Source organism: Ascaphus truei, chromosome 6, assembly GCF_040206685.1.
Source record: "Ascaphus truei isolate aAscTru1 chromosome 6, aAscTru1.hap1, whole genome shotgun sequence".
Lineage (NCBI taxonomy): Eukaryota > Metazoa > Chordata > Amphibia > Anura > Ascaphidae > Ascaphus > Ascaphus truei.
In genome coordinates this window covers 40,834,568-40,846,126 of record NC_134488.1, presented here as the reverse complement: position 1 = coordinate 40,846,126, position 11,559 = coordinate 40,834,568, and the positions used below count along the sequence as shown (strand labels likewise).

Sequence of the window (11,559 nt, the reverse complement as noted above, 5' to 3'; positions counted from 1 at the left end):
TCTGTTTGTGAGATGCGGGGAGATTTCCTGGTGTGCTCGTGGTCTCAATACCAGCCGAGTAAATTGCAAGCTTCTCCTCCGCTGACGTCACCGCCTGGTTGATTCAGCTACGGTGTCCCTGGATGACCACAAAACCTTCCTACGCGTTTCGAAACTCCTATTCACGGGTTTCTTCGTCAGGGAATGGTTGCTACATGGGTTGTGCTTCCTTTTATACCCACGATTTTCTAATTAGGTGATGGGAACACCCAAATTAACTGTTCTAATGGTAGTCCAATGTGTGTCAAGCACTTTAATTACATGACACTGTTGTTAGTGAGAAAAAGTTTTTTGCAACTATGATAGCTGCAGGGATGAGTACCTTTCTTAGAAAATAATTGGTTTGCAATGACTTACAAATGCTTTACAAATGGTGGATACAACAAATACAATATACACATCTGATATGCATGTATCCACTCACACTGAGACCCAAATTATCTAAACCTTATAAAGAAAAGTTTATAAAGAAAAGGTTTTACACCATAATGGATTGATGTGTTGATATTAATCAGGGTGTCACTGTGAATGGGACATACTATCCAAAGTCACATATGCATGGTATACAGTTTGACTTATGCATATTACAATAATAGTAATATCAAATGCGTGTGCAGTTATATCGCCAATTATTTATATATATATATAGACATTTATGTATAAATCCAATTGGAACAATGTATATACTTTTCAGACAAATATTCAATTAACCAATTGATTAATTAGTTAAAGCCAGAATAATGATATACTTGATGTTGCCTAATATTAACAATATCAACAACATTAACAATATTGACAACATTGACAATAACAATAACAAATATCATTTTAAACTGTGGTTCATATTGATTGGACCTACTAGGAATGTGGTCAATGTTAGAGAGACACATTTAGTTTAGGTTGGAAAATTTGATAGAATCAAGTGTGAATAAAGTGTGAATAATGTGTTATAAATGTAAATGACTAATTTCTACATAATAATAATTAATAATATAATAATATATTTTGTGGTAAATATGTGTTATTCACAATTTAATACCTGTGAATTAATGTGCTAATATTAATGTGAGAAATAAGAAGTGAAATCTAATAAGAACGTGATTATATAGTTGTATTATTTGATTATATTTTTATATAAAAATTATGTGATTATATTATTTTATTTTGTAATTTATATGATGTTGGCTGGCGGATCCACACTGGTTAGGGATGTCGGCGGACAAGGACTGAGCACCCCGCCATGTCATGTGGATGTTTCTACTTGGATATTTTTACCTATAATATTTATGATATTAATAATGTTTATAATATTTTAAAGATGATGTTGCCATGCTATTTGAGAAATGATGTCAAATCGAATTCCACATTTAGTCCTTGGGGGCTGAGGGTTTTCAATTCATGTTCGTCTCTGAGTTTAAATTATTTATTTTACATTCAGGGTTTGTTCCTTTGGTTCTGCGTGAGACCTCTGGAGACAACCTGAGGTATCCTCGGGTATTTCACGGGTACCAGGCTGCGTGGTCCACGGGTGACACTTGTGGGGATGAACCGGTGGCCCCATATCTGTGGAGGCACCGCGGACCCGTAGTGTGTGGAGAAGAACTGGTGGCCCCACATCTGTTGGGGCACCACGGACCCGTAGTGTGTGGGGAAGAACCGGTGGACCCACATCTGTGTGGACACCACGGACCCGTAGTGTGCGGGGAAGAACCGGTGGCCCCACATCCGTGGGGGCACCGCGGACCCGTAGTGAGCACTCGTGGTCCCCAGACCCCTGTGGGAACCACTCGAAGCCCCTCAGACACCTGTGGGTCTGACCTGGGGCTCCCAGACATCCGCGGCCTACCGTGGGGACCCAATTGTGACCTGCGGAGACCACCTGGTTGGCAATGGCACCTGGTGGGACCCACCAACAGGTCTCCAGGACCTGTATGAAACAAGTTGCTGGTAACCTGTAGGTCTGTGAGGTGACCTGTCAGGCCCACCGGGAAATCACGTGGGCCTGGGGTATGAACACTGTATGTAAAAGAATAAATCATGTATTTATGGGGGGGCACAGGGGGTGGGTTATGTATTTAATAAATAGAATGATGTTTATTGTGGGGCTGTGTGTTGTTTTTATTGTGGGTACTGGGGGTGGGGGAGGGGGTATTGGCCCCAAGGTATGTGGGTAGGCCCCCCGGCTGGGTAGTGGGTGAGGGTGGTTAGGCCTCACGGGTTGGGGGGTTAGTGGGGGAGGGTATGTAGGCCTCCTGAATGGTGGGTGAGGGTGGGTTAACCCCTTAATGACTGTAGCGGTTAATAACCGCAATGGTGATTAAGGGGTTAGGGGACATTACATTGGATTATTTTATTCTTGTGTATGTTTTGCAGCATCGGAGGGGCATGGGCAGGATGAAGATGAGGATGAAGGCGGCCTTCATCGTGGGTGCCTGTAAAAGGTAAGTGAATTTGTTTTTACTGTATTTATTGAACTTTATATGTATTTTAAATGGGCAAATGCATTATTATCCATATGTGGATAATAGTAATTTTGCTCATTACTGTATAGTATGTGTTAGGGGGGTGTATTTAGTTATATAGTTATAGATATTGTTTATTATTTTTGGATGTGCAACATTGGTACCGCAGGCCCGCGGGTACCCCGGGACGGCCGTGGGGACCCCCGGACTCCCGCGAGGACCTCCGCACTCCCTCGGGGACCCCTGCCGGGTCAGCCGGGGACACCTGCCGGCCTGTTGTATGGGTGTTGCGCATGCAAAGATGAAAAGCAATAATTTTTTCTAAGTCCAGCTTTTATTGCGTCTACTCTGACCTGACGTGTTCTGATCAACGCAACTTTCGTGTATGCTAAGGTTGCGTTGCTTAGTGCATTCCGCTTAAGGGCAGAATTTAACGCAAACAGGGTTACCAACGAGCAAAGTTGGACTTAGAAAACATTCCGGAAAAAAGTCATTTTTAGAGGACAAAGTGCCTGTTTGCGTTGCTTAGTGCATCGGGTTGAGCGCAAAAGCACGTTCTAAGAGCACTTTGTGCTCTAAAAAAGACTTAACAGAGCTTAGTGCATAACCCCCTTAGACTGGTGGTGGATGTAAGAGTCTCTGGTAAGTTGTTCCAGTTTTGGGGTGCAAACAGTTGGAAGAATTTTTTTTTTACAATTTCCTAGAAATGGTAATTAATTTTATTATAATGAATAAGCAGTCACTGAGATGTTTGCTGCATCGTTGCCATTGTGTAAAGTGATACATAGTTGTATGACTTTCTTTTTTTGAGCAAAGTAGGGTGGGTGTTGTATTGACAAGGACCATGAGAGGTTGGAAAGTTTGTAACATATCAACTACTGTAATTGTGTCTAATAAAAGGTACCATACCCCCTACTCCTTCTCCCTGGTTTGTTACTTTCTGTTTTCAGAATTGTTTCACTAAACCTCCTTCTACTTGCGTGCTACCAGAAACGTAACATGCGTGTAATCGGAGAAATTGCTGCTCTTTTTAGTAGGTAACGCTTCCAAATTCTCAATGATGAACCCTGCATCACAAACTGCCTCTCTTATAAACTCCTCATCACATGACAGAGTGTAAAACTTGTGCTCACCAAGCATATAGAATGTTTCATTATATGATCCCACCAGTAACATATGTCCCCCAATTTTTAGCATTGATGCTAGTTTTTTCAGATTCCTTTGGTAAGCCTGGTGGTCCTTGCTAACAACAAGTAAGACAAACGCGGAGAGCAGACAGTCCATCTGTGGCAGGACTACAGGTTCTAAAGGGTTATCTTTGGTGAGATCACATTTGACAACGTGTTTCACTGCTCTTCTTGCTTTGTCTTCCTTTCCTGGCCACTCCTCGCTGAAATTACAAAATGAAAAAGGATCACATGGCAGTTTTGGAGAAAACAGTGGTACATGCAGAAAATAATGTACACGTGTCTCGCGAAGACAAATACAAAGTTGAAATGAGCAGAAGACAGTACAGGGGCGGCCAACTCCAGTCCTCAAGGACCATCAAGAGGCCAGGTTTCAGAATATCCCTGCTTCAGCATAGGTTGTGCAGTAATTGTGATTGAGTCACTGATTGAGCCACCTGTGCTGAAGCAGGAATCTCCTTAAAACATGACCTGTTGGTGACTTGAGGACTGGAGTTGGCCATCCCTAGCTTAGTAAATAAGTCTGTAGCTGTGTCAGTGCAGTACAGAAAGGACAAAACATGCTCAGGATTTACCAATTCCTGACATCCTTTACATCTTCCACACAGAACCCCGAGTTATTTCACTGGGACAGAAAGTAGAATGATAAAGTAATCTTAATGGATGTTGAAACATTGAAAGCTGTCAGCCTTTACATAATCACTAATTAAGGAGTATTTAAGTAACGTAATTCAATTATCCTTGATAGATACTGTACGTTCTCAGTTTGTAAAATATATTATGCCTTTATCCTTATTTCTCTTATTCTCTTCGGTCTTGTGTCTTACCCTGTATATAACATCTCTATAAAGCACTCTATATGTGATTGCCACCATGTACAGTAAATATAATATAATGACATTATGAGATTACTTACTGTATCTAATGACAATTTGCTGCATTATACTACTGTGAAGCGCTATGTACATAAATGGCACTATATAAATAAAGACATACAATACAATTATTAGATCAGACTAATAACTCACAATATTTACTTAGGTCAATGTCAAATAGGCTAATAGAGTTAATTTAACGTCTCTTAACCATAGCACAGTATTCACTAAAGTATATAACATTGCATTAAGCGAGTCTTACCCCCTCTGTAAGAGAAGCATTATTGCTAATGGTCATTATTCTAAATGATATAAATTATATAACAATGAACCCAAGAGATATTCTTCCCATATTCACTAAACTCGGTTAAGGTTAACACCGGAAAATATATGCTACGTTATTTAAGTCATATCTAACTTGTTTCTCCCATCTATACCCTGAGATAGGGCTTGGGGAGGAGAGATGTAAAAGGGCAACTATTGGCGAAATTCTAATCTGCAAATCCCTTTCATCTGCAAATTAGCACTGATCTGTCTAACAAAGGCAGCTTCCTTTTAGGGGAGGGAAGGGATAGGAGAGGAAGAGAACTTGGGAGAGGAGGAAACAAAAAGGAGTGGTGGAAGAGGGGGAGAGAGGAGATGAGGGACGGGGAGAGGAGCAAGGGAGATAGGAGCAAAGATGGAGAGAAGAGGAAGGAGGGGGAAGGAGGGCAAGGAGGAAGAGGGGAGAGGAGGAAGGACGGAGAGAAGAGGAAGGAGGGGGAGAGGAGGAAAGAACAGGGGAGAGGAGGAAAAAAGGGGGAGAGGAGGAAGGAAGGGGGAGAGGAGAAAGGAAGGGGAGATGAGGAAAGAACGATGGAGAGTAGGAAGTGGGGGAGAGGAGGAAAGAATGGGTGAGAGGAGGAAGGGAGGGGGAGGGGAGGAAGGGAGAGGGGAGGAAGGGAGAGGAGATAGAAGGGAAAGGGTATTTTTAAATGATCCACACCCCACACTTCCTGAAAGGATTTCAACAAGAACTATATTCACAAGCCTAGGGCACTTTGTGAGAAAGAAGGCACCGAGGAAGTCAGTTGTTTTACATGTAAATGTCATTAAAAAAAACATGGCAAGTTTGAAGAATTTTCTTTGTTGTCTTTCTATAATTTTAATACATAATAAAGATATTCCTTCACAGTATTGAGCATTGAGATTCTTTTGTTGCATTTTCCTGTTTCCCCAAATTAAGGTTCAATTTTTCTCAGCTGGAAGATGATTATTTTTCTGAAATATACTTTACCTTTTTCCTTCCAGCTCACAAACTATTTTTGCAGCGTGAGACCAGTCAGCAGCTCCGGGCTCCTTGTTCCTCCACATTTCAAATTCCCTGATATTTGCGTCAGTAAATTCTATCACATTGATCTCTTTGAAGTAATCACAGGCAGTTTAGAGATGGAAAGCTGTTGGTCCAATGGTAACATCGAGCAGGGTTTTCCCTCTCACACGACCTGCATCCAAAAGTTAGAAAATAGGAAAATTTGCCTTTTTGAAAACATTGTTTTCACTTTAATAAAGTATTGAAGAAACTACAAGTGCTGATTAATATGCTTCAATTCCCCAAAAATGTAGATATTTTAACTTCAACTATAACTATAAATGAACGTACCTGAAGAGAACATTTGAAACAATTGTGCAATAGGATATATAACCACCTCCTCAAACATATCATTAGTTCCATTATAGAAATATATATCTAAAAACCTTCTGGGATCAAACTCTTCATCATGGTAATGCTTGTGGAGACTGGAATCCATTGTGCGTCTCCTTGGTGTAACGAGCCTGTTATTTCTATGTAGCACGTGTAGAAGCCTTAAGTTGCAGCTTGAGAAGGTAGAATAGTAGAAGCTCGGTTGGCATCACAGTATTTCAGCAATTATCAGAGCATGTGATAAGCTTCTGTACAAACATTGACGTGGGACGGTGCTGATCCGTGTTTGTTAATGTTGTTGCCTGGATAATGTTTTGTCATTAGGATTATTGAAATGATCCATCTGATATGACACATGATACTAAATTTGTGCATTTATAATGGTCAATGTATCATCAAGTCTGTCTGTGCTGATTCTTTTGCTAAAAAAACATTGTGTTTTCTTTGTAGAATTCCCATCATATGAATTAGAGGTAAGGGTAGGCAATTTCACCAGTGTTTACACTTTCAAATAAATATTGGGTTTTGGACGTGGTTTTCTTTCTTAAAACGCGTGAGTTGTTGTTTTGGTTCCAGTTTCACCAAAACTCAACTTGTTTGGTTTTGGTTTTCAGATTTTTACCAAATAATTGAAGAAAATCAAAATAAGCAGCACATGCTAAAATTTTGTAATAAAGCACAATTGCTAAAATCAGTATTAAATCATAAAACTAAAAAAAAGTGTGTAAATGAAAATTTAAAATTATTGAATAATATATGGTGAGAAACACTAGAGATGGAAACTGGGCCTGAGGTTCTGTTTTTTGTTCTAAAAATCTTAAAGGTTTTGTGTTTGGTTTTGAAATACCTGTCTGAGACAAGTGATATTTTAATTTGCTGTGTGCTATTCGGTGGAGGGTTTTTGTCCCTTTTTTACCCACCATAACTTATTTAAGGTATGGTTGAAACCTATCCCAGCTTCAAAATGCAAAGCCAGTATAACCAGCCTTACACTGGTAATACCCAGAACCAGGGCCGCCAACAGAAATCATGGGGCCCCGGACAAATGAATGGAGCAGGCCCCCCCTCCCAAACCCATAGCCCACCTACTGTACCACATTTTTTTAGCAAGCAACTTTTACTTAACTGTTACATTAAAATGCAATCTGTTTATTTTAATTTTTTCAACAAAAGACAAAGATACCCAATGCTACATCCAATGTGACAAAAGGCCTGGTGGGATTCAGTATGGGCCACCTTATGGGTTAAATATGGGTCTGGGGGGGTTAAATATGGGCCTGAAGGCTACATATACACACGTACGTATATTCAGTGCTTGACAAATCACCCAATAATCTACTCACTGAACCAAAAAATCTACTCGACACCTATCCCCGCCCCACTTTAAAAAAAATGGAATAAATTCCTAATAAGAATTGTGTGTGTATGTGACTGGCTGGCTGGGTGACTGGGTGAGTGATTGACTGGGTGGGTGAATGACTGGCTGGGTGACTGACTGGGTGGGTGACTGGGTGGGTGACTGACTGGGTGGGGGACTGACTGGGTGGGTGACTGACTGGGTGGGTGACTGGGTGGGTAGGTGACTGGCTGGCTGTGTGGCTGGGTGACTAACTGACTGGGTGGGTGACTGACTGGGTGGGTGACTGACTTGACTGGGTGGGTGACTGACTGGGTGGGTGACTGACTGGGTAGGTGACTGACTGGATGTGTGTGTGTGACTGACTGACTGGGTGGGTGACTGATTGGATGGGTGTGTGACTGGGTGGGTGGATGACTGACTATGTGACTGGGTGGGTGACTGGGTGGGTGACTGGGTGGGTGACTCACTGACTGGATGGGTGACTCACTGACTGGGTAGGTCACTTACTGACTGACTGACTGACTGGGTCGGTGACTGACAGAGACTGACTGACTGATTAACTAACTGGGTGTGTGACTGACTGAGTGGGTGAGTTTGACTGCTAGGTTGGGTGGGTGACTGCCTGGGTGGGTGACTGTGTGGATGGGTGATTTACTGGGTGGGTGACTGACTGCTTGGGTGTGTGATTGCCTGGGTGGGTGACTGGGTGGGTGAGTTTGACTGACTGGGTGGGTGACTGACTGGGTGGGTGAGTTTGACTGCATAGGTGGTTGACTGACTTGGTGGGTGAATGACTGGGTGGGTGACTGACTGGTTGGGTTGGTGGGTAGTCACTGACTGACTGGGTGGCTGACTGACTGGGTGGTTGGGTGACTGACTCGGTGGGTGACTGACTGCCTTGGTGGGTGGATCGACTGACTGCCTTGGTGACTGTCTGACTGACTGGGTGGGTGGCTAACTGAATGACTTGTGGGTGACTGGTTGACTGGGTGGCAGGGTGACTGACTGACTGGGTGGGTGACTGACTTTGTGGGTGGGTGACTGGGAGGGTGACTGACTGGGTGGGTGACTGACTGGGTGGGTGACTGACAGACTTGGTGGGTGGGTGACTGACTGGGTGGGTGGGTGACTCGGTGGGTGAGTTTGACTGAATGGGTGGGGGACTGACTGACTGGGTATTTGAATGCATGGGATGGTGGATGACTGCCTGGGTGGGTGACACTTGACTTACTTTTGATGGACTGCCTGGATGGGTGGTGTGTTACTGACTGGGTGTTTGACTGCATGGGTGGGTGAATGACTGGGTTGGTGGGTGGGTCACTGACTGACTGTGTGGGTGGGAGGTTGGGTGACTGCCTGCCTACCTGGGTGGGTGACTAGGTTGGTTGGGTGGCTGACTGACTAACAGCCTGGGTGACTGTCTGACTGACTGCGTGGATGGGTGACTGCTGACTGGTTAGGTGACTGACTGACTGCGTGGGTATGTGGGTGGGTAACTGACTGTTTGAGAGGGTTGGTGGTTGACTGACTGCTTTGGTGACTGACTGACTGCCTAGGTGGTTTGGTGGGTGGGTGGCTGACTGACTTCCTTGGTGGGTGACTGACTGACTGCCTGGGTGGGTGTGTGACTGCCGAGGTGGGTGGGTGACTGACTGGGTGTTTGACTGCATGGGTGGATGTGTGCCTAGGTGGGTGACTGACTGTCTGGGTGTGTGGGTGGGTGACTGACTGCCTGGGTGGGTGGTTGACTGACTGCCGTGGTGACTGACTGTCTGGGTGGGTGGGTGGATGGCTGACTGGGTGACTGGGTGGATGGCCACCAATACATATACAAAATAATCCCACCTCCCCATTACATATACAAAATACTCCCACCTCCCCAATACATATACAAAATACCCCCACCACCCCTGACTGATATCATCCAGATTCTTGGCTCCATTTCCTCTCTGAATGAGAAGAGTGAGCTGCTAGTTCTTGGGGATTTCCATTTCAATTGGCTTGACCACTCACATGAAAGGCCCGCGAAAAATATGAAACTGACATTGACACGCACCGCGCCAATTTAGAAAAGGCCTGGGAAAATACTGAACTTGAAATGTGTAATGCCACAAATATTAGCGATCAAGAAAGGCAGATTAACAAGCTATAGCGCAACTGAGGTCATGCTATAGGCGGTACCAAATGCTATCATGGGCTTATCTCTCCTACCTGGCAAAAAAAATACTGAAGATAGCCTGCGAGAGCAAGACCTGCAAATGGCCGCAGACCTGGAACATGACGGCGTAGTACAGATCACTATTGCGGAAGCCGGAGATCAGAGAAAAGACATGTTGCTGGAGACCGCATCACAGCGCCCTAGCGCATCTAGGCATTCATTAAGGTCAGTGAAATCTACGTAATCTAACGCATCCAGTGCAAGCACAAAGGCTACCCAGGTGAGAGCCACCACAGAGGCTGCACGTGCTAGGACCGAATATGGTCGGAAAAAGGCTGCCATAAGGGCAGAGAGAGCGCGCATAGAAGAGGAGGAGCACACAGCCGCTGCCACTACCGCCACGGCCGCCGCTTCCGCCGCCACTGCCACTGCGCATAGGAAAGCCAAATTGGACGCGAACTAAGAAGCCATAAGGAAGAGGACGCCGTCGCCTCCATAGCCCATGCCAAAATCTTAGAAGCAGCCACGTGACAGGGTGGCGGGGAGCAAACGTACAACTGAATAGCCTTAGAGGATCCAGTCCGATGCACCAAAGACTATGTGAGGAGCATCCTCTGTGTGAACACAAGCGCAGCATCTCAAAACGATGGGGGTGATATCACAGATGCCAAAGACTTGCAAGGTCAACGTGGAGAAGATGCTGTTCCTTCAAAGGCACACGCAACCTGGGATAGCCACAGCTGCAACAGTTATCCACACACCAGCACTCATACGGATGCACTTCTACAGGCTCGCAATTCAGGTGTACCCACGCGGAGAAACACAGCTCCTCACACTAACCCGCAGTCATCACACGTCTACACCAAGAAAGAGGTGACAGCACAGCCCCTCCCGACAACCCTATCAGAAGGCGACCAATGCACTGATGCATCTGGCCTAACAGACATGGGCAAGTACATGATCCGGCGAGACATGGTGCAAACAGGACTTACCAACTTCGACGACTGTCCTGAAAACTACAGAATATGGAAGTTCACATTCAAGGATGCAATCAAGAGTCTGTGTTTCTCTGAAAGGGAAGAACTCAGCCTGCTATCCAAATGGTTGGGAAAGGAATCCGTAGAGCATGCAAAGAGGCTCAGGGCAGCAAACGTAAACACTCCCATGTAGGTCTTGTCTTTGTTTGGGAAAGGCTAGAGGAGTGCTATGGTAGCCCCGAAGCAGTCGAAGACACACTCTTCAAGAGAGTCGACAACTTTCCCAGAATTACAGCCAAAGACTATTCAAAGTTACGAGAACTCGGGGATCTGCTGCAGAAATTGGGGTCTTCAAGAACAGACCAATCTCTAACAGGTCTCAACCTCTTAGACTCCGCTCGCTGAGTGAGACCCATCTTGGAGAAGCTACCCTAAAACCTCCAAGAAAAATGGACCTCGCAAGGCTCAAAATACATGAGTATACTGCAGGAAGCAGTGTGTCAGGGCACAGCCAAGGATGATCAGGATAACAGCTTGTGTTAAAAGGTAATCTTTATTCGAACATCATGGTGCAGTTTTGTCTGCACCATGATATTCGAATAAAGATTACCTTTTAACACAAGCTGTTATCCTGATCATCCTTGGCTGTGCCCTGACACACTGCTTCCTGCAGTATACTCATCTATTCATCGTTATCACGGATGCACGCCATCAACAAGAAGAAGACAGGCTTTCCTCATGTGAGTTTTTTATCCTTTTCTATTTTGGAAGGTGTATTACCAAGGTGGTTGCAAGCGTGTGTGACATTGTCCTCATT

At 44.4% G+C, this 11,559-nt stretch overlaps 1 protein-coding gene across 1 annotated transcript; it reads right to left on the bottom strand.

The window, feature by feature from the left end:
* Window positions 1-3,232: 3,232 nt before the first annotated feature.
* Window positions 3,233-6,353, bottom strand: LOC142498072 (nicotinamide N-methyltransferase-like). Its single transcript, XM_075606580.1, has 3 exons — window positions 6,206-6,353; window positions 5,840-5,963; window positions 3,233-3,891 (listed from the first exon to the last, which is right to left on the bottom strand). The coding sequence occupies exons 1-3, from the start codon at window positions 6,351-6,353 to the stop codon at window positions 3,474-3,476; spliced, it is 690 nt and encodes a 229-aa protein (XP_075462695.1). The 3' UTR covers window positions 3,233-3,473.
* Between the last annotated feature and the right edge of the window lie 5,206 nt (window positions 6,354-11,559).

Bases quoted from the DNA above. Each gene is read 5' to 3' on its own strand.
- LOC142498072 (XM_075606580.1), bottom strand. From the start codon at position 6,353: ATGGATTCCAGTCTCCACAAGCATTACCATGATGAAGAGTTTGATCCC. The intron at 5,964-6,205 runs GTACGTTCATTT...ATTACTTCAAAG, and splicing joins GTTTCAAATGTTCTCTTCAG to AGATCAATGTGATAGAATTT. The intron at 3,892-5,839 runs GTAAAGTATATT...TTGTAATTTCAG, and splicing joins TGTGAGCTGGAAGGAAAAAG to CGAGGAGTGGCCAGGAAAGG.